Raw genomic sequence first — 24,386 nt, 5'->3', positions numbered from 1 at the left:
TTTTATTTTATTTTTTTTAAACTTTTTTCTTACGTTTTGTTAACGTCTTTTTACGTTTTTTATTTATTTTTAAACGCTTCCTTAGTTTACTTACAATTATTTAGCACATGTTTTTGACCTAGATATATTGAAACTAAATAAAGTATTCTTGACTTCATATAATTATGGTTGGTTTTTTTTGGTGCAAAAAGCGAAAAAACCCTTTAGGGTCGGCGCTTAAAAATAGGGTCGGTCGGGTTACCGGAAACTGACATGTTTTTCTTTTTGGCCTAAAAGAAAGTTTGTGTGCATGCTGCTATCATTTCCCTTTTTTGATAAATTAAAGTCCTTGTCATTTGAAAGAAGTTGTTGTTTAGAGAAGACAAGGTTACAATCGCAGTTTGACAAAACTAATACCTAAGCTACATTTTAATTGCTCATTCACACGCTTGGCCATAATCTTCTTTTTTGAGAAAAATTAGATGCACTGTGAGTTCTTAGTTAAGGCATAACTAACCCTAACCCTTTTTCTAGGTACTGGAAAGTTTGACAGAAGCATGACGTTTAGTTTGATTATTCAGAAAAAAATTGTAAATGCTTCACAGTCAGCCCTACAAAGCTATTTATGATGATGATGATGATGATGATGATGATGATGATGATGATGATGATGATGATGATTAATATTATAACAATTAACTGACATTAGGTGAGTAAATCAAAATAATGTTACTGTAAAAATCATGCCAAAAGAATATGCAAGAGATAAAACAAAAACTACCGGGGAAACTGGTTTACTCAAAGAGTGAACAAAAACTTGGAATGACATAAACAAAGACTCAATGTAAGCGAATCCAAAAAACTGAACTGCACATTCACCAAACAGGAACACCTACAAATCACAGTGGTGCCTGTGATGAAAGAACACTCATAGGACCAACCATAAAGTATCCCTATAATGCAGGTATCCTTAAGTGATTTCAGTCAAGTTCACTTATAGACAAAGGGATAACAGAATGTGTCCTTTATTTTGGAGATGTCCTCTCATCGGAGGGGCCTCACACCGCATGTATCACTGTACTGTCAATAACGCATGTTGCAATCAACTACAAGCAACAACAAAAATCTACGATAAAATATAAAACATGCTAATTAGTAGAAAAGATTAAACAAATCAGAACATGACATCAGGTGTAAACCCCATAAATCCTCAAAATACACAAACATTTAAATCCACAAAATGCCAGTGAATCAGTATACCCAAAATTCTCAGATCAAATGCAGAACAGCATGATAAAAACTGGTGTATACTTGACCTCTGTACCCCCTTAAAAAAGTAACACTCACTTCTGCCATCTGCCAAGAAGATCAGAAAAAGAAGTGAACAATTTTTTCAAATTTTCTTGAATAGTAATTGCATCCACAAGGAGGACTGGGTTAAAGGCACAACTCAACTTTACAAACATTGTCTGGTGGTTTAAGTTGGCGTTTCTGTTGCTCAAATATTGGTTATTTCATATTTGACGATAAAACTTGTGATTGGTATTTGCTTTTGTATCCTTCTATTAAAAACAAGAAGGGCAAAGCCCATACGACTCACATGCTTGACCTTGACCTTTACATGACCTTGACCTTCAGGGTCAAGGTCAAATAACTAAACCTAGCAATGACATCATACACTAAGAACTGCTTTACACATTTTTCCTACCAAAATACATGTGACCTTGACCCAAGGTCAAGGTCATCCAAGGTCATGCAACACAAAGCTGTTAATTCAAGACATAGGAAGTACAATGGTGCTTATTGGCTCTTTCTAACATGAGATAGGGTCACTTTTAGTGGTTCACTACCTTATTTTGGTCACATTTCATAAGGGTCAAAGTGACCTTGACCTTGATCATATGTGACCAAATGTGTCTCATGATGAAAGCATAACATGTGCCCCACATAATTTTTAAGTTTGAAACAGTTATCTTCCATAGCTCAGGGTCAAGGTCACTTCAAAATATGTATACAATCCAACTTTAAAGGACCCTTGCGACCTTGACCTTGAAGCAAGGTCAACCAAACTGGTGTCCAAAGATAGGGCTTACATTGCCCTGTATAGCATACATAGCTAAGGTTGCCATTCTTGATAACTTCAGAAAAAAATGCGAAAATGTGAAAAATGGTCGTTTTTAAGACAACAATTACGGCCCCTGTGACCTTGAACTTGAAGTGAGGTCAAGTTGCCGCACATGTTTTTTGAGATCTTGTAACCATACACCATCAGGCCACATCAGGTGTTGATAGACTTAATAGTGTCCAAGAAATATCCAACGTTAAAGTTTTCCGGACGGACGCCGGGACGGACGACTCGGGTGAGTACATAGACTCACTTTTGCTTCGCATGTGAGTCAAAAAGCATTATTATTCACATTTCAACAGTAACCTCTTCGTGAGGTGAAGAATATACTTCCATTTTAAAACTCCATCTCATTTAAAACCTAACTTTTTTTTCCAGATTTAGCATAGGTCTTTCAAGGGGGATTCCACTATAAAAGCCCTGCTCAGACTGTTTGTGTTTTAAAACTAAGCATATTTTTGCCATTCTGTTGAACATTTCTAATGATACTTTCATGTTCAGTTTGTCCACATATTTTTCATAAAGGCTACCTCTCAAAGTTCAAGCACCTGCCAAGCAACATTCCTCCTCCATGACTATCAAACTAAAAAAGAGCAGTTCAATGAGTTAAAGCTGAAGAAAAATCTGGAGCCAGCATGCAAGAGTATTACGTTACATGTATTAGTTAGTTTCCTTCAGATAAAACAGACAGTTCAAGCATGCATGTTTTATCACGAGTTGAAGCTTTGGGTTTGCAGCCAAAAGAGTAATAGATCTTAAACTACAAGTTGTGAGCGCATGCAATTAAAACAAGATTCATTTTAGGAAGGTTGGGGTACTCCTAGCACAAATTAGGAAAGAAATTATCTATGTACAAGAAGCAAACAGTGACACTGCAGTGAACTGACAAGTAGAAAAAGATGGGTTCTAATAGAAATAATAATCATCCCAGTCAGACTAGAGAAAAAAGACGGACACCACTTACTGATAGATGCAGTGTCTGATCGATCTTTTGGGTACACGTTCACTGAGTTCACCCTGGAACACACATGGTTTTTTTTATTAATCATAAAATAATCAATCAATCAATCAATCAACATGAAATAATCAATCAATCAATCAATCAAGATAAATCAAAAGAAGATACACGTGCAAATCTTCTTTCTCTGACACCTATGTGTCTCAGAAAATGCAGGCACACGAACGAGCCCAAACAACTGATTATATCAATATGCAACACAGAGACACAAACACAACTACTCCATCCCTAACACACAGCAGTACATCTCCAAACCTCCATCCCCTGACCCCTTTGTATACCCCCCCCCCCCCCCCCCCCCCCCCCCCCAATCCGTGAACCCGCCAAAGATACTCGCACCATTTGCCCCCACCCTTTACACCTGAAAAGCACTTACGAAAGTGTTTGTTTCATAGCAGGTGCACTTCTCCTTCGGTCAGGCGAGCCACGTCGGGGTAATGAGTTGTACCTTTCGTTTCCGTCTGGGTGATCTTCCTTCACAGATTTGTCCACGTTCACGTCAGACGCTGAGCGCCGAAGCTGTGTTGAACCGAAGGGGGACAGGGACTCATTGTTTTTGCCCCTGGGCGGTGAAGTGTAGCTGGAGTTGACGGAGGAGGAGAGGTGGGTGCTGTCGAGAACCATGGCTGGGATAGAAGCCTATGAGGAAAAAAACACAAGCTGAAGGCAGCAGGTTCAATCATGGGCTTTCGATATATTTTACAGAAAGCTTTTTACTCGTAATTTTTTTTTATAACTTTTTGGCTACTTCTTCTGCGTTCGTGGGCTGAAACTCCCACATACACTCGTGAATTTGCACGAGTGGAATTTTACGTGTATGACCGTTTTTACCCCGCCATTTAGGCAGCCATACACCGCTTTCGGAGGAAGCATGCTGGGTATTTTTGTGTTTCTATAACCCACCGAACTCTGACATGGATTACAGGATCTTTTCCGTGCGCACTTGGTCTTGTGCTTGCGTGTACACACGAAGGGGGATAAGCCACTAGCAGGTCTGCACATAAGTTGACCTGGGAGATCGGAAAAATCTCCACACTTAACCCACCAGGCGGCCGCAGCTGGGATTCGAACCCTCGACCTTCCGATTAAGAGGCCGACGTCTTACCACCCCGCCACAGCGCCCATCTTTTTGGCTACAGTCCCAACTCTCGTTCTTTGTGCACGCTTACTCTTACACCGCCTGTGCTCGTTCTTCGCCTTCCTGCGTCTTTCTGAGGACTGGGGACACGGATATTTTGATTATGAATTGGAAGAAAAGAAGCAAACGTAAACATACCATATTATGCTTAACTTCCACTTTAAGCATTACTTTTTTCAAGGGAACCAAACAAAATTTAAACCTTTCTTGTGTTTTCTGGGGGATCAAACACATCACCGTCTGGGGAACCTGCACCACTCTTCTGCAAATAAAATGTAAACCAAACATCAGTCATTGCATGATATCTCCATGGGTGGGACTAAAAAATGTCATGAATCCTGAAGAATTTTAAGGGGGGGGGGGGGGGGGGGGGGGGGGTCTGGGGGCCCCCAGACGCTGAAGGATTTGTATAATTAACAACCAAAATAACGTCACCACAGACATTACGAATCCGGATTTCCGGCATATACCGGAAGAATCCCACCCATGTATCTCATACCGAGGCAAGTCAAACTAATCTTGCTAGCAACGTAAATAACAATAAAGTCATTGAACATGCATGTTTGCCTTATCTTGCGAACAATAACCCTATACTTGTTCATTATTTTTCTGACAAAATCTGCCATCCTAGATGGTCAGTTTGATGCATGGAATGTTCTTGGTTTCTGTGTTTTCCTTTTGAATTTCATTTAAGGCTGACTTGCTATTTTCACCAGAAAGCATATATGGGTGCGTCTCAGAATCTCGTCCTCTGTTTGTGACATTATCACCAAAAGTAAAATCTTCCCAGAAAACTTTGATAATACTATTTACACACTTCTCAGGGTGTACCTTTTCAGTTTAAACAAGAAAAAATATAACATTGCCTTTAGTTTGCCATATATTGAGCATTATTTGGACCATGTGTGCAAAATCACCCGTGTAACATGGAAACAATAAAAGACAAAAAAACTGCATTTATAAGGCTGAAAACGACTTTTATTCAGTTATTATTGTTGAATCACAAGCCATTATAGAGTTCAATATGAAATGACTACATGCAAACAACAAAATAATGTTTTTTTCAAAGTTCCATGCATTCGTCAAAATTTCAATACAAAAATGAAAATTAATTAATGATATCCTGATCAGAACATGTTGATACATGACATTCATTCAGTCTTATTGACATTTAACCTTCACAATAGCATATATACAAAGATTTGTTGCTCTAAGACAAAATGTTAGAAAGTTATCCCAAAAGAATGCAAAATGGTCACCGATGTAACATGGAAACATCACTTTTGTAACAAAGAAACGGTTATGCTTTTTCCCACAAACTTTACTAAATGAAGCTGATTTTGCAACCAGATTCTTCTTAGGTAAAATGCCAAACACTAAAACAGGAACAGAAAGAAAAAAAGCTGGACAAAATCAAGCAAACTTTGCCCCAAAAAAGAGAAACATTAATGAAAAGTTCATCACCGACGTAACTCGGAAACGAACAACCAGACATGTATTATAAGGTTTGACATGAAGAATGCAAATGTTCAAAAGTGGTTCATTCAATTGTTAAGACAATAAACCAAAGGCATTGGTAACATATAGAACAGTTGCCACTTGCAGTTAATTAATTTATTTTAAAAGAAATAATGCCCCCTGGCATTGAAGGTGGGGTCACGAATCATGGTTGCATCAGATGTAGGGACTAAGGAAATATCATCGATCCCTGGAAAGCAATAGTAGTTCCCCTCCGGTTTCCTTCGAAGGAACGTTACCACCAGTTCATGAGGTCGAATCTCTTGCACCTGAAACATGCAAGTACCTGCGATTTCAACTAAAGATTGATGCAATATGTGTACTAGTTTCACTAACATGAATTTGTTTAATGTCTATCAAGATTTTGATGCATCCACATTCACTGGCTAAAAACAAAATAAAGTAACTATTTTGTTCAGACTTACCATTCCATTGAACATACAACTTTTACAATTAAAGAAAACATTGACACTTACCGTTCCTTTAAATGGATTTCGGAAATTTAATTTTGATCATAATTTTTTATATTTTTAATTTTCAGAGCTTGTTTTTAATCCAAATATAAGATATTTATATGTTTTTGGAATCAGGAAATGATTTAAAATAAGATGAACGTAAATGTAGATCGTTTTATATTAAAAAAAAAAATTATTACAATTTTCAGATTTTTAATGGCCAAAGTCATTAATTAATCTTTAAGCCACCAAGCTGAAATGCAATACCGAAGTCCGGCCTTCGTCGAAGATTGCTTTGCAAAAATTTCAATCAATTTAATTGAAAAATGAGGGTGTGACAGTGCCGCCTCAACTTTTACAAAAAGTCGGATATGACGTCATCAAAAGTATTTGTCGAAAAAAAAGAAAAAAACGTCCGGGGATATCATACCCAGGAACTCTCATGTCAAATTTCATAAAGATCGGTCAAGTAATTTAGTCTGAATCGCTCTACACACACACACACGCACAGACACCACGACCCTCGTTTCGATTCCCCCTCTATGTTAAAACATTTAGTCAAGTTTTGACTAGGTGAAATCGAAAGAAAAACTATTATTAACAAATGTTTAGCCTAATTTTTCACTTCATAGAATATCATAGCAGCAAAAACTCACCTTTTCTCAAGAACCTTGGGTGTTGATCACTGTCGTAACAAAATCACAGATTTCGGAAACATTCTCGAAATCTTTCTTCGCTGCTGGAAGCTGAACTATTTCTCTCTGTAACTGCGCATGCGTAGTCACCCGCACCTCTAAGTCACTACGCGCAAAATAGTTCTAATCTTTCTTCAAAACTCTGAACATTATTTGCAAAACCGTTCACCATCGTAACTGAATTTTGAAGAAGCATGTCTTATTGCGCAACTTTCAACTTAGTTTGCAGATGCAATTTTGAGAAAATAATACTTAAATAACATTTAGCGTAGCGATTTTCTATGCCCTTTCATGTCAAGATCGTGTTGAAGATGAATATGCAAATTCTAAAGTTCAAATTTAGGACTTGTTGCTGTTGCACGCGTGTGGAAACCTATGTTACGACAGTGATGGCAAACTTTCAAGCGATTAATTTCGTTTAAAAAAACAATTCTGTGGACAAAATAACATTTCAACTGTCAAGTACACTTAAACCAAACACACATAACAAGAATAGCAGTCCTTGGACATTCTAAACGATTCTTGTAGTGAGGTGCAAAACTAGTTGATGGTTCATGTCACAGATCAGACCTCCATTTTTCACGCATCCAATCATTTCTTTCGCAAAACAACCTTCATAATAATCATGCAAAATACTCAGTTTTGTTTGTACTATTTCTTTATTCATTTTACTTCTCAAAAATACCAATATCATGATTTAAAATTCAGTATGTTTCAATTGTGGGCTAATTTGATTATGGTACACACAAAAGGATCAGTTTCTGAGACGCACCCATATATATGTTTGTATATTAATCAAGGACAGGAACAAATGAACCGTGTACCCTCATACAGGTACAGCAGACATCAAGCGCTAAAACCTGATTTGCACTGATTTATTGCTTCATTATGTTTTGCAAGCTGACTAACACTTTCTACCCCACCTATGTTGACCAAGTTGTTTTTAGCCGAGACCAGCTGTGCTGCAGCAGGTCACTCAGAATTGTAGTAACTGTGTAGAAACTGTGTATCTACACGATGGAATGCAGGCGTTAGATCGACGTTACAGGAAGCGACTAAAGTGACTGTGTGTACAGAATATCCGTACCAGGTCAGATAGAGCCATATGAGTGGGTACGGATATATCCGTACCTGGGAGACAATAAGCTAAGGAAAAGTTAATTATTTTTTATGGCATATACTATCCAAGCCTAGGATACAACTTTAGAGAGCAAACTCACCAGCATATCTTTGGAGATGACGTTACATTTCAGTTGCAGTTTGCCCGTCTTGGTCCTCTCCAACGGAATCCAATCTGCACCTCCCTGCAAAATTGGATGGTGTACATTGGTCAATAATTATTTACAATTAAAGTCTAAAAGTTTAGAATTATACTGATCTCTGTCTGCTGTTTTCCCAATCTTTTTTTCTGGCTTTCAAATCCTTTCCTTTCCTCTCCCAATTTTTTCAGTTCTTCCCTGCATAGCTGCCTGAGTTATAAGCCTTTGATCGTTTTTGTGTGTGATTTTTCCACTTTGTGTTCTTACTTCTATTGCTGCGTAATTGTTTCACTGCAGCTCTTCATGATCCTTTTATTGTTCATGAGCAGCACACTTTCTACAAATATTCCTCTTAGTTCGTGCAACAAAACCTTATCAAGACCAAATCTCCAATAATCACAGTGTTAGAAACTGTGGCATACAAAAGGTACACTAAAGCAAAAATGAAAGGAAGATGAGTCAACTCAAACGGCTGAAAACAACCTTCACCTTCAGAGAGAGCTCTTTGAGTTTCTCAGCTGTCAAGGTGACCTTGCCCATGAAGTCTTTGGAAATCATGTCCTTGTCGAAAACATCCTGAAAAACAAAATCAGCAGTAATACAAGCAGATCTATCAATTCAAACAAGGTGTAACACAACATGTATCTGGGCAAAACACAGTAGAAGGACTTGCACTTCTCAAACGCCCCTCCCATCCCCATCCCCCCCCCCACACACACACACACAAAAAGAAGTAACATTTTGTCCATCTTCATCCCCCAAAGTAAAACACAGACTATGAGGTATTTGATAATGCACATATCTTTGCCACAGATTCAAAAAGTAATTCAGTAAATCCTTATCTACAATTAATTGACAAGAAAAATTGCTATAACCAACCACTTAAACTTTGCTGCTGAATTGACAAAATCAAAACATTGATGTAAGCAGCTAGAATGTGTTTGAAACTAAAATCAATACACCCATTTTAATTAAGTCCCTCTCATTTTCAGACTTCAGAAAGCCATTAAGTTTATCTCCATTTCAAAACATTCAAAAAAAGTCTTTTATAACCTCAATATTCTTTTTCAAGAGACAGAGTGTGGGTGTACATGTGCGCGCGCGCGCGCGTGTGTGTGTGTGTGTGTGTGTGTGTGTGTGTGTGTGTGTGTGTGTGTGTGTGTGGGTGCATGTGTGTGTGTGTCTGTCTGTGTGTGTGTGTGTGTGTGTCTGTCTGTTTGTCTGTGTGTGTGTGTGTGTGTCTGTCTGTGTGTGTGTGTGTGTGTGTCTGTGGTTGTGTGTCTGTGCATGTCTCTTTGTCTGTGGGAGACCATGTCCAGGAAAGATACTGGGATTAAATGAGTAAAGAGAAAACAAAAGGTCACACAACAAAATAAGATACCGAGTACAGTTGCACCCAAAACTCACAATGGTCATCAAGGAGCCCTCGTTCTTCATCTCCAGGGTAACGATCTCATTCCACTTGGGAAACAGGGTCTTCTTCTTCACAGAGGTGGTGAACACCTTCTTGCCGTCCATGGACACAATGCAGAATGGGTCGCTGAAACCTGCACGAACATTTGAAACTTATTGAATGGATCATATACACAAATGTTTAAAATTTATTTTCCCCAGCGTATGGCTGTCTAAAATGGTGGGGTAAAAACAATCATACAGGTAAAAGCTGTGGGAGTTGCAGCCCATGAACAAAGAAGAAGAAGTTTGAAATTTATTGAATGGATCGTTGAAACCGTCACAAACATTTGAAAGTTATTGAATGGATCGTTGAAATCTGCCTAAAGGTTGAAACTTATCAAGTAAATAGCTTTAAGCAGCCCAGACATTTAAGAGTTATCCAGGTCAAGAAGTCGATTCGATTCAATGCAGACTGTAGAATCATTATCTGAGTTGACTGTTACATTATAAAGGAGAATGAAATCTGGAGTCAGTATTTTAGTTGAGAGTACAGGGTTCCTGCAGGGCAGAGCTGATACAATTCAAGGAGTTTTCAAGGACATTTCCAGGACCAAATAAATGCCTTTCAAGGACATGATTTTCCCCAAATTAATGCAAAGCACCAAGCTTACCTTCAGGAAGGGAAGCAACTACAGGTAACTAGTAATAGTTAGTTCGTCTGCTTTTGTTTTCACTCGATCTTTTATTCTCCCAAAATGTGTGTACTGTATTTGACGAAAAAAAAGGGGGTTGCATTTTTTTTTTAAATAAGACAAGCTGCTGACGAAATGTATAGGCAACAATTTGGAAAAATCAAGTACTTTTCAATGACTATTTAACAAAACTCTATTTTCAAGCACTTTTCAAGGCCTGGAAAAGGTTTTCCAATTTTCAAGGAGTTTTCCAGGGTTCAAGGACTCTGTACGAACCCTGAGAGTATGAAAAAAAAGCTTTGAAGAATGATACCAAAATGTGCACTTCAATCCCATACGATGTATTAAGAATTTCACCACCTTCTTTTCTCCAACTGGATTTTTATTAAAGTCTGTACAACATTAATACCTCCATTTAACTATCCTTCCCTTAGATATATTTTTCTGCGATTTTCAAAGGTCACATTAGAGGGACAGCTGCAGTAGCTGTAATGATCTACAGTACCAAAAATGACCCCATGATTGGACAGTACTGAATGTCAAATAACTGACCATTCCTGTCCATGGCAACCATGTCCTTTCCTTGCATGATAGTCAGCTCCGCTATCAGTTTGTCTGAAGAAAATAAAAATCACAGTTAATTAAACCTCCAATGAAAGCAATGTCATTGCACACATTTGAGCAATATATTAAGATCAGCAATGAAACAGGATTCGTGGGTGTACACAATAATGCCCCCATAGAAATACCAGCCAAATCAAACCAATCTACCATGTACAGTACACCATTTATTACAAATGCAAAGACGGCATCATTCGTCTCGCTGTCCGGGCTGACAGTATAACTAGTGTGATCGACAAGAAAAAGAAGAATATTACAAATGCACACACAAAAACAAATTTAAGTAAAGTTTTATTCATTAATATTCAGTTGTGTATGTCTTTCACGTCGCCGGTAGGGTGGGACCCCTTTATAAATACAACAACCCCCCTCCCGCTCCTGCCACACACCCCGATTTAAGACCTTTGTAAGAACTTACTTTTTCAGATTCTCTGTTCATAACCTCTGTAAATTTACTTCCATTATAAAATTCCGTCCCTTTTAAAGACCTCATTTTCTCAAATTTTGGGGGTCTTTAAACGGGGGTTCCACTGTACATGTACATCAAACACACTAGAGCAGCACTGGAAGCATGATACAGAATTATGTTTGACAGACACACCTTCCAGAATGTCATCCATGTAAGCCGCTGCAGCTGCCACGGAGCGATGGCCATCTCCCTGTAAAATAAAGCAACAGACAAGCATCAGACAAGCATTACAAGCTGGAATTTGGAAATAACCCCTCTGCATAAAGTCTGGCCCTCCATCATATCAGGGTCCATCATTGGCTAGATTTTCTTAAGTCATGTATTCACTTCTACCGTGTTCATTAAAAAATTTATGTTTGTTAAAAACCCTGTTCTGAGGAGTATTACAAAGACTTTTCCTGATACAAAGAATGATGTTCTAGCCCTCAGAGCAAATTAAGCATTTTAAAGGGGTCTATATGAAAATGACTCCTTTTGTTACATGCAACATCACAAACTAATCCAAAGAAATAAGCGCACTGTGATCAAGTTGGTGTCTATGTACATATAATTTCACAAGCCACCAGACGAGTGAAACCATTTACATACAATCATTGTCATTCATGCATGCCGCCATTAAGTGTATATGCAGACAAATGTAATGTGTTTCCTGCAGATTGAACTCATTACAATGTAAAATGATAAAATACGATGATTAAGTACAAGAATAACTCAATATGTACACAGATGTGTGAATGTGTGCATGTGGGTTTGATTGCATGCATCAGAGTTTCAGAGCGTGCACTGAACCTATTAGAATGTCATTCACCATGATTAAATAGATACATTCAGTCAAATGTTACCAATAGCAGGAAGAAAGCATCAACAGGTGAAATGCTCAAGAAAAAGTTAACTACAAGCAAAACAAGCTTTGCTGTTGAATGTTAATGCTTGCAAACTATGATAGCTGAAACACATGAGTCAAATGGATTATAACCAAGTACTCCTTCTAAGAGAAGTAGTCCTTGATTATAACATAAACATATGTGTACACAGCTACCGATTACTGAAATTATTTCCTGTGTAAACAAATTCCCTGTAAATATGAAAGGTACAAAACTTGGTATCACTAACATTTACTCTCTCTGCTTATAAAAAGTGCAACGTGAAATCTACATAACAGCAAATGCATGTACATTGTATTCTAAATATCAAGTACAATGAACCATCCCTCAATCTAAGTGCTTCGACCAATCTTTGTGCCTCTATCCTTCGCTACTCAATGATGTGTTAGTATGCAAATTCTGACTAAATATCATGACTTGAGAGATCTCTGACAACGAGGCAGCATGCACATGCCTCTAATAAAAATGGGTTGAAAAAAAAAAGACAAAAACCTTCCTACATGCAAAGAATAAGTCGTATTACAAAACTGAGAAAAAAATTCCACTGAAACCTGTACTACATTTATACTAAAATCTTTCCAAACCATAAAAATGTTGAAACAATTTAATACAAAATGAAAGACAATGAAACTGATGTTGATGACCAAGAATTCAGCTTAATATAGCCACACTGTCATTTCCATGCTCAACATCGTTCACAAACACTACAGAAAATATACCAACAAAATTAATAATCACCACTTCACAGAAATTAGAAGACAACAAAGAAAACATGATACCACGAAAGACCCACTGAACTTGGAAGAATGTGGTCAAATACAAACGTACCCACATGATAAACAAACTGAACGTAAAGATCCCAGACGCTGAGTAGGCCTACAGCCTATGGATTCAGAAAATGTTGGTTGACTCAACTTAATTCCAGGATAAATTCTTTTCAAGAATGTAACATCTTTTACTCAATTAAAGTTCTGGGTTCATCAATTCCTGACACTGACTTTCTCTTCTCCCTCGTGAAATGATATACACATCTGAGTTCCCTTGTCTATTCACTTACAATCACAGTGAAAATGGTAAGTTACAAAATGACTTTAAATATAATGAACAGAATAACACTGCAGTTTTAAGCAAAATATTAGAGAGTTAATTATTGTACATTTAAAGCTGTACTCAGTGACCTAAAAGTTTATTACAGTATCATCCTTTACAACTTCCAGCGAATGATGTCATTTACACTTACATAATCCAGTAAAACTTTCTGATTACTTCTAATCTAGTATAGTACAAACAACAGTTCTGATGGCATTTATACACTACCATCTTAAACTGGATACTTGAAATCCCACAAAAAGCCACAGAAACAACACAAAAAAACTTCCCTTCAAAGCCAAGGAAGGAAATCTTTCTTCTTCGAACAGAACAGAAACAACAAAAACGCCAACGACAGGACAAATATAGCATGCGCTGAAAAAAGGAGCATGGCTTTGGGCTAAGCTAGAAACTCAAACTGAACTGATACCGATTGCTCGTGGTGGTTTTCTTTGTCCTCCAAGTAGGAAGGGGGCAGTCGAAATTTCGACTCATTCTGCGCAACACCAAAATATGACATGAAGATGACTTCAAACACATGAAGATCTGGGTCTTTGTGTATGAGATGTTTGTACAGACAACACATACAAATTATGAATGACAACAGCCAAATTTGACATGAAGATGACTTCAAAGACATGAAGATGAGGGTGTTTGTGTATGAGACTTTTGTACAGACAACACATGCAAACATGAATGACAAAAAGAGGGGAGAGCAGGGGAGGGGGCAGTCAACATTTTGACTCACTGTGCGCAACAGCAAAATATGATTTGAAGATGTGTTCAAAGACAGCAAGATGTTTGTGGATGAAATGTTTGTACAGACAACACATGCAACGTGAATGATAAAAGAAAAATTGACAGACCATCACAAAGGCACTAACAGTGCTTCTCCCATCATACCCTTCTAATGTGCAAAACATTCAAGTGCATGCCTTGGGGGAGGGAAGGGGGGCTGGAGGAGGGGGGGGGGGGGGGGGGGCAGCAAACTAGCACTTTACTTAAAACAAATGTTAAAGGCTCAAAAACAAATGTTAAAGGCTCAAGCCCCATTATAAAGCTCATTCCTTTGTTCTAAGTTGTTATTATTTGTACATTTGGCATGATTTTCATGCACCACATACACAAACAAAAATAAAAAATAAAAACAGCTTGGCCATAGTGCACAAATTCATGGTTCAGTAAATCCTTGCAGTTCCTTCTACACATGCGTAGATTGTTTGCTTAGGCCAAAAAAAAAAATGGTCTGTTTAGGGTAACATGACCAAAAAAAGTAGGGTCGGTAGGTAGGTAGGGTTTTTTTGTGTGTGTGTGTGTGTGTGTGTGTGTGTGTAAATGCTATGTTGGCTGAACATTCACTTCTTATATTTGATGAATACATGTTTCAAAACTAACGTATGAATAAAACAGAGAGAAAGGGAGAGAAAGAAACGCCAAATGTCTCTTTTTAGCATTTTTACCTCTTTTTTTTAATTTTTTTTTTTGAAATCAAAAAAAAGTTTTTGGGTCGGCGCCAAATCGATATGGTCGGTCGGGTTACCCTAAACAGACAATTTTTTTTTGGCCTTATCGCAATGATTGCAAACATCATGCACAATGAAGCTATAATGTCAAGATTGAGATACTTTATGAAAAATAAATGCTGCAACTTTGCACTGTGATCAATAATTTGCAATCACAGCAGTTCAAGTATCTTACACAAAATTCCATATTCACAAAGACAAAACAAAAATGAAAATAAGATGAACAAATCACAACACATCATCTACCCACCCCCCCCCCCCCCCCCCCCCCACCCCACCTCCCTGCTCCCTTGACCACCCCTCCAGCCATGAGCCCAACCCACCCTATTTTCTTGCTCTTGAAAGTATACAGTAGCATCTAACAGATCAAAACTCTTTCTGTTTTAACATAAGGTACAGTAACTTATCAAGAACACAAAAACAGACAAAGCATCAATGTATGGACAAAAACAAGACAACCAACCACTTCAGGACAGCACAAAAACTAAACAATAATGAAAACATGCAACAAAATAAAGTAAATGAAGAACAAACAAACACTGCTCTGTATATAAAGAGTGATTAAGAAATGGCACATTTAAATGTAAGATTGAAGGACATTAACTAAATCCTATAAATGAAAAGGAAAAATGACTACTGATGACAAAACAAAATCACCAAGAAAAATATACAAAAAATGGATATTTATATCTCTACATTAGTACTGGGTCTTGTGAAAAAATTGAAAGTGATATAAATAGATTTCAGTTAAGTGCTGCTACATACTTAAATCAAGATATGCCTCACTAGAGAAATACTTTTAAATACGATCTCAAACTGCACATCTATGCCAAAGATCAAAATTACCCACCAGCACATTATCCAATGTTTCTTATTTCAAGAACATGACAGTGCATTTATAAGGTAATTGATAAGTTAAACCTAAATAGTCTGAAATTACATGTAGCTCTTCAAAGAGCCTCCTGTTAAAACTATTTTTCATTTTCCCTTCTACTCTTTGTCTCATTTTCAGTTTCAAGAAGCAAACCATTTCAGTCCTATATCTGTGTCTAAAACGCTTTCTAAAGCAAATGTTTGTTTCAACAAAGCTCCCCAAAAGCTAACCCATTTGTCTGTTCATTTTTATGTTTGGAAAGGGGTACATTTTTAGTCTCATTACATTTAGTCCTGACTAAATGTTTTAACGTAGAGGGGGGAATCGAGACGAGGGTCGTGGTGTATGTGTTTGTGTGTGTCTGTGTGTGTGTGTGTAGAGCGATTCAGAGAAAACTACTGGACCGATCTTCATGAAACTTGACATCAGAGATCCTGAGTATGGTATCTCCAGACGTTTTTTTCATTTTTTTGATAAATAGCTTTGATGACGTCATATCCGGCTTTTCGTGAAAGTTGAGGCGGCACTGTCACGCTCTCATTTTTCAACCAAATTGGTTGAAATTTTGGTCAAGTAATCTTCGACGAAGCCCGGACTTTGGTATTGCATTTCAGCTTGTAGGCTTAAAAATCAATTAATGAGTTTGCTCATTAACGTTGTCATTAAAATCAATTTTTCGCAAACAGATTTAAAATTGATTGCATCGTATTCTTCATCATATTCTGAATCTAAAAATATATACATATGTCATGTTTACTCTTAAATGTGATCACAATTAACAAAATTAGATTAATTAGTCTTACGATAAAAATTTAAGAAATCGATCCAAAAATTATTTCATCTTATTCTTTATCATTTCCTGATTCCAAAAACATATAGATATGATAGGTTGTATTCAAAACAAGCTCCGAAAGTTAACAAGAATACAGAAAATCGCGCTTTCTTGCGTAGCACAATATGCTACCGCGCTATTCTGGCGTGTTAATTTCACTGCGTTGTGCACGTGGAAGGTGAGCGATTTCCTTCTCGTGGGGATTGACGAAGCTGTACTGTCTTGGTGAAAAACTTCAGTGCGTTCAGTTTCATTCCGTGAGTTAGACAGCTTGACTAAATGTAGTAATTTCGCCTTACGCGACTTGTTTTTATTTGTACAATCTCCCAAAGTGCAAATCAGCTTAATTGTTTCTGTTTGCATGCCCAGAGTGAGAAAGATCTTTGTTATGATTTTACTTCTACAGAAGCTCCAAATAACAACAGAAACTGTTGCCTCCTTGTCAGCAAAGCAGTAGATTCAAAAAGTTTCAGGCATTCTTTTCATGCATAGAGATAGAAATTAGAAACAGTTGCAGGTGGTGCAGGCTACTGGGTCAGTTTTAAAATCTGTCAACTTTTTGGAAGACAACACAATGCAATTATCATATTCTTCCCGGGGAAACAGTGCCCAATGTCTCTGAAGCATTTATTCAGAAAGGAGTTTTCATGTCTTTTCTGACAGTTCAAGAGAGATAGAGAGTGTGTGTATGTGTGTACAGATATACACATTAACAAGAAGGGCAAAGCCCATACGACTCACATGCTTGACCTTGACATGGTCAAATAACTAAACCTAGCAATGACATCATACACTAAGAACTGCTTTACACATTTTTCCAACCAAAATACATGTGACCTTGACCCAAGGTCAAGGTCATCCAAGGTCATGCAACACAAAGCTGTTAATTCAAGACATAGGAAGTACAATGGTGCTTATTGGCTCTTTCTACCATGAGATATGGTCACTTTTAGTGGTTCACTACCTTATTTTGGTCACATTTCATAAGGGTCAAAGTGACCTTGACCTTGATCATATGTGACCAAATGTGTCTCATGATGAAAGCATAACATGTGCCCCACATAATTTTTAAGTTTGAAACAGTTATCTTCCATAGTTCAGGGTCAAGGTCACTTCAAAATATGTATACAATCCAACTTTGAAGAGCTCCTGTGACCTTGACCTTGAAGCAAGGTAAACCAAACTGGTATCAAAAGATGGGGCTTACTTTGCCCTATATATCATATATAGGTGAGGTATTGAATCTCAAAAACTTCAGAGAAAATGGGAAAAATGTAAAAAATAGCTGTTTTTTAGGCAACATTTATGGCCCCTGCGACCTTGACCTTGAAACAAGGTCAAGATGCTATGTATGTTTTTTGGGGCCTTGTCATCATACACCATCTTGCCAAATTTGGTACTGATAGACTGAATAGTGTCCAAGAAATATCCAACGTTAAAGTTTTCCGGACGGACGGACGGACGTCCGGACGTCCGGACGGACGGACGGACGGACGGACGACTCGGGTGAGTACATAGACTCACTTTTGCTTCGCATGTGAGTCAAAAAACTCAACCCATAGTGGTAAACAAAGACACAATCTTCACAACACACACCAACATACAGACACAGACAGACAGATAGACAGATAAGACACAGGCACATACACTGCTTAAAGTACTGTTCACAACTTAGCAATGTACTCTCAATGGCATAACGCTAAACTTTGTCCTCATGACAAATTTAACACTGGAAGCACATGAAACATGTTTAGTCACATCAGATCCCCCTCCCAGCTCCGCTCTCCCCTCCCCTCACCTTTTCATTCTTGCAGGCACCTCTACGTTTATGTTGCATGACAGTGATTGTAAAAAAAAGAAGAAGGGAATAGCGTATGGCAGCAAAAAAATGTAATAATAGACTGAATGAATGAATGGTACTCACCTTCATCTACAATGAGAAAGAAAAAAATGCATGGTATGAGAACATTAAAGCATGATAATGTTGTCTAGCATTGTGCATTTTCAAATGGTACGTGAAAGGGGTCAGGAATCATTCTCTAAATATGCAAGCTTTTCCCTTTTCCTGGATGCAAGCACCATGTACCAACTTTTTGTATGTACACAAAACAAGCTGGAGACATTTCTTTTTTTTAGTCAATTTTTGATGTTCCATCTTACATGCATTCAGCACAGAAAATACTGAGTAGCACAGAAGAATCCAAGATTATTCAGGACTATCTGCTTTATTGCTTTCAGTGAAAGCAGTAGTGTCATTAATTAAAAAAATTAAAAATCAATGTCACGCAAGGGCAATAACAGGGCAAATACAATAACTATGGAATCATGAATTCCACGATAGTAACATCAGACTAAAGCAAAAACAAAACAATAGCTAGCACAAGAAAGACTACTTAGTGAAATTATGCTGACAACATTTGATGACATTTGAAAAACTTTTTGGATGAGAACAGTGTGAGAAGATGATTATGCATTGTATTTTCAGACTCTTTCAAACAGTCAGTAAGGCAACAAACTGGTGCAATTTAGTTTCAACACACAAAACAGCTCACAACTAACATTTAAGTTGGTGGGTATTAACTCAAAACAAAATATATGATTAATCAAAATGTAGCAATAAAAAGACCTGTGTTATTATCATTTGGCTACAGGAGAACTCAAATTAAATCTAATTCAAACTTTAAAGTAATACAATGCATCCTTAAAAATAAAATAGACAGTCACAGAAACTACTACTAGTTCATCAATAGTCCTTGAAATTAAAGTTCAGAAACCAAAAGGGATGCAGTTGGTGAGAACCAGGTTTTAAGGAAAATGAAAATCGTAGAGCTACCAGAAAACGTTGAGATTCTAAACCCAGTGACAGATGAATGCAATCAATGTGTACTAGAACACCGTAGAGCTACCAGAAAACGTTGAGATTCTAAACCCAGTGACAGATGAATGCAATCAATGTGTACTAGAACACCGTAGAGCTACCAGAAAACGTTGAGATTCTAAACCCAGTGACAGATGGATGCAATCAATGTGTACTGGAACACCGTAGAGCTACCAGAAAACGTTGAGATTCTAAACCCAGTGACAGATGGATGCAATCAATGTGTACTGGAACACCGTAGAGCTACCAGAAAACGTTGAGATTCTAAACCCAGTGACAGATGGATGCAATCAATGTGTACTGGAACACCGTAGAGCTACCAGAAAATGTTGAGATTCTAAACCCAGTGACAGATGAATGCAATCAATGTGTACTAGAACACCGTAGAGCTACCAGAAAATGTTGAGATTCTAAACCCAGTGACAGATGAATGCAATCAATGTGTACTAGAACACCGTAGAGCTACCAGAAAATGTTGAGATTCTAAACCCAGTGACAGATGAATGCAATCAATGTGTACTAACCACAGAAGCTGGAGACATCAGATCTTCTTTGTACAAGTAATCGTCGGCCCTGGAACTCGTCTTGATGTCACGGAAGCGTTCTGTAAAAGCACAAGACTGTCATGCAGCAGCTACCAAACCTATTTAATTTAAGGATACAAAATGGGCTACAGTGAAACCCCCTTTTAAGACACCCCCCCCCCCTCCCCAATAAAACACTCCAAACTCAACATACACACATTCCACCAAAGATGACATGTGGCCCCACATATCTTAGGGATAAAATGGTCACATAAATATTTGCACAAAAATGATCACTACAGAAAAAGTCCAAGTCTTCTGGTATTTCTTGGTGTAGGAAGGAGATTAGAATGGGAACACAGATAACAAGTATAGGAGAGGAATTGACTGTGAAAAGGAAGGAAAAGGGAGGGGGAGTGGGAGTTACAAAGGGGAAGTGGATGAGTGAGTGGGATCCATTTTTTCCATTTTCATTTACATTTTCATTACTTTATTGTCTCATCGCTGGGAAATTCGGGTCGCTTCCTCCCAGTGGAAAGCTAGCAGCAACAGAGTCGCGCTACCCAGGTGTGTGCGTGTTTAGGTGTATTCAGCCACCTGCACTTATGGCAGAATGACCAAGATCTTTTACGTGTCACAGTGGTGACGCCGGGTTGGAACATGGATACCGTCTCTGAATCTGCACATAAAGTTGACCCGTGTCCGTCCCGGCCCGGATTCGAACCTGCGACTATAGGATCACAAGTCAAGTGTCCTACCATCTGAGCTACTGAGCTACCGGGCCACAAGGGTCTGGAGAAAAAAACAGTGGAGGAGTGGGAGTGTTGGTGCAGAAAATAACTTTCAACACCAAAAAATTGTCCAACCTGACTTGGCCACAGAGGCCACGGGTCTGAAAACGGAGGAGATGGTGATCTGGCCGCACTTCTTGTCCGGTACGAAGCCCTCCTCAGGCCGGTTGTAGCCCAGCGTCAGTGTACGTTTCACCATGGCCGTCTGATCCTGCAAAACAGTCATTTCTTCCTATAATTGTATGACTGAACCTCTCGTTTAAGACCCTGAAAAACTTAAGTAAATAAGGTCTGAAAAATGAAAATAAATGTACACAGCTTTTGAACAGAAAATCTTTTTTAACAAAATAGCAAGGTCTGTCACTGGGAGGGGGTGCGGTCTTAAATTGACGGGTCTTGAACTCATTTATGCATTTAGCAGTGTTTCTTTGCTTCTCTGTTTGTAAATCGTCTATCGATGTTTCTTTTTTTCAATGCGTTTTGAGTAGATGTATGATCCGCAAAATCATGACTCAGTTTGACACACTTAGTTCTTCAAAATCACTTTTTCTGCTTCAGTTTGAAAAGAACATTTCCTACAGACTGGAATAGCATTGTGTTTTTTGGTTTTCTTTCTTCAACTTGTGCTGCCCAAAAAGTATTATCAATTTCTGTTCTTATTTTTACTGTGTGCGTTGTTGTGTTTTTTGTTGTTTTTGTGTGGGTGTTTTAGTTGTTGTCTGCATCCAGGAATGAGGATAACACACAAAAATACCATAGCACAGTTGCACTTTATTGTTCTTAGCTGCAAGGAGAACATATCTCACTAAAGCACAGACCTGAAGTAAACCGGTACATCAGTTGGTAGCTAAGGTAACAGATTTCAAACAATAGCCACACATTTCTCCAGGAAAAAAAAAACCTGAACACTGATGAACATGTACAAAACTAAGCAGACTCTTACCTTGCTTAGAGAGAGATGAGCAATTCCAAGGAAATCATCATCAATGGTGTTGCTGCCGTCCCAGTCAAACACAAAGAAGGAGTATGTACACTGGAAAAGTTGCATAGTAAATAAGTTAAATACATCAGTACATAAAACAATGTTTGAAAAAATTATGAGAAAATTAAGAGGAAGTCTTCAAATCAATGATGATGTAGAGATTTTATGAATGAAACTTATGTGAAAAAAAAGCAATCCCTGGAAATATTTGCTTAAGTTATCTTGACTTCATCATTAGAGGCAAAGGGTATAAAAAGCAATAATGTAGTAAAAATGTACTAAATTTTATCCCAAAACAGTCATAACTTTTTTAATTCACACAAAACAAAACATAAATAGTTTGTATTGGGCTTTAAAATAAAAACTTAAAATTAGAAAATTGAATTAAACTACATTGGGGTGTGCACGTTAAAGATCCCACGATTGACAAAAGGGTCTTTCCTGGCAAAATTGTATAGGCATAGATAAACGATGTCCACCAAATACCCGTGTGACTTGGAATAATAGGCTGTGAAAAGTAAATATTCGCCGTAATGGCTTTAGATTTACTGGCCGATGTGAATGCGTGATATATTGTGTAACAAAAATTCCATCTCACACGGCAGAAATTAATATGTAAAGCGCTTAGAGAACGTCAAGCGCTATATAAATCTCCCATATAAATAAATAAATAAATTAAACAAGAAGGGCAAAGCCCATACGACTCACATGCTTGACCTTGACCTTTACATGACCTTGACCTTCAGAGTCAAGGTCAAATAACTAAACCTAGCAATGACATCATACACTAAGAACTGCTTTACACATTTTTCCTACCAAAATACATGTGACCTTGACCCAAGGTCAAGGTCATCCAAGGTCATGCAACACAAAGCTGTTAATTCAAGACATAGGAAGTACAATGGTGCTTATTGGCTCTTTCTACCATGAGATATGGTCACTTTTAGTGGTTCACTACCTTATTTTGGTCACATTTCATAAGGGTCAAAGTGACCTTGACCTTGATCATATGTGACCAAATGTGTCTCATGATGAAAGCATAACATGTGCCCCACATAATTTTTAAGTTTGAAACAGTTATCTTCCATAGTTCAGGGTCAAGGTCACTTCAAAATATGTATACAATCCAACTTTGAAGAGCTCCTGTGACCTTGACCTTGAAGCAAGGTAAACCAAACTGGTATCAAAAGATGGGGCTTACTTTGCCCTATATATCATATATAGGTGAGGTATTCAATCTCAAAAACTTCAGAGAAAATGGGAAAAATGTGAAAAATAGCTGGTTTTTAGACAACATTTATGGCCCCTGCGACCTTGACCTTGAAGCAAGGTCAAGATGCTATGTATGTTTTTTGGGGCCTTGTCATCATACACCATCTTGCCAAATTTGGTACTGATAGACTGAATAGTGTCCAAGAAATATCCAACGTTAAAGTTTTCCGGACGGCCGGACGGACGGACGACTCGGGTGAGTACATAGACTCACTTTTGCTTCGCATGTGAGTCAAAAAATCACCTCAGTAAAGTCTCCAACGAAAAACTCCACCCAAGATTCCCAGTGTGGATTGCGTGTGGCTGGTACATACGGCGTTGTAAGTATCTGGAAAATATGATATTATCATTGTACATTTGACATCGTTCAAAGACAGAACAAAATGTTCAAAGGGGCCTGAAGAGTGCGACAATCAAGTAGTGAACGACACATGCACCCACCCACCCACGCACACCCACGCACACACACACACGCACACACACAGAGAAAAAAACTCGGAGAAAGAAGGTGGAGGCAAGAATGACAGAGATAGTAACAAAAAGATAGAGATATGACGGTACTGTAATTTTTAACTCCAGCATCCCTTATAATGCAACATAAAATGTAACTCTGCTGCCTACCCTTCTCCTGTTGCAGAAGAGAACGCAGTAGGGGTCTGACGCTCCAGTCTTGTCTGCTACCTTCACGTTGGACGCTCCGTGGATACACACATACATCACCCCTGCCCCTGGAGAATAAGAGAATGGTACAATGTATTATATTGGGTAGACGATAACGAATACAATGGAACCCCTGCTTTAAGACCACCCAATGTATGACTTATCCCTCTTCAAGACCTTGCTTTTTTCAGATTTTCTGTTCACAATTCCTGTAAGTTTACCCGCATTGTACGATTCCCTCCTTCTTTAAATCTTAAGACCTGATTTTTTAAGATTTTGTTTAAGGTCTTAGAAGGTGGGTTCCGCTGTATAGTCACTTTTTAACAACACATTTTTCTAAAGGAATACAAATTCTACATCCAAGCTGACACAAGGTGGATGCAATGAAGCTGATTTTCAACACACACTTACCCAAAAAGCCCTTTTACACAGTAAATACCAGCTAAATCAATGCTAGCCTTTAAAGGCATATGTACGCGCTCCCGTGTTTACAAAGTGTAGTTTGCCCATAATCGATGTCAAACGCACCATAAGACCATATAATGACGATATGTCACCATGCGCGGACCATAATACATGCATTACAGCTTGTTCTAGCCTCTGAAAAAGTGAGGATGTCAACAAAGCCGCGGTGTTAGCTCCCTTGCATCAACGTTACATGTGTTGCCAAATCTATAAATAGGACGATCCAGATCAAAATGAAAATTAACATA

The 24,386-nt window shown here is 38.1% G+C and overlaps 1 protein-coding gene across 1 annotated transcript in view; it reads right to left on the bottom strand.

The window, feature by feature from the left end:
* The window catches only part of LOC138951807 (extended synaptotagmin-1-like), a 56,954-nt gene that overhangs the window by 10,618 nt on the left and 21,950 nt on the right, over positions 1–24,386 (bottom strand). Inside the window, exons 11-24 of the mRNA XM_070323358.1 lie at positions 23,635–23,741; positions 23,258–23,341; positions 21,703–21,792; positions 20,835–20,970; positions 19,969–20,048; positions 13,768–13,833; positions 11,497–11,554; positions 10,827–10,889; positions 9,595–9,734; positions 8,677–8,763; positions 8,149–8,232; positions 4,463–4,522; positions 3,499–3,761; positions 3,069–3,121 (exon numbers count right to left, since the gene is read on the bottom strand). Coding sequence (XP_070179459.1) covers positions 3,069–3,121; positions 3,499–3,761; positions 4,463–4,522; positions 8,149–8,232; positions 8,677–8,763; positions 9,595–9,734; positions 10,827–10,889; positions 11,497–11,554; positions 13,768–13,833; positions 19,969–20,048; positions 20,835–20,970; positions 21,703–21,792; positions 23,258–23,341; positions 23,635–23,741 — 1,371 coding nt within the window. The remainder of the gene's footprint in view (positions 1–3,068; positions 3,122–3,498; positions 3,762–4,462; positions 4,523–8,148; positions 8,233–8,676; positions 8,764–9,594; positions 9,735–10,826; positions 10,890–11,496; positions 11,555–13,767; positions 13,834–19,968; positions 20,049–20,834; positions 20,971–21,702; positions 21,793–23,257; positions 23,342–23,634; positions 23,742–24,386) is intronic.

The sequence above is a fragment of the Littorina saxatilis genome, linkage group LG17, assembly GCF_037325665.1.
Source record: "Littorina saxatilis isolate snail1 linkage group LG17, US_GU_Lsax_2.0, whole genome shotgun sequence".
In the NCBI taxonomy this organism is placed as follows: domain Eukaryota; kingdom Metazoa; phylum Mollusca; class Gastropoda; order Littorinimorpha; family Littorinidae; genus Littorina; species Littorina saxatilis.
The sequence above is the reverse complement of the archived record's forward strand: the minus strand, read 5'-3'. Positions and strand labels throughout refer to the sequence as shown.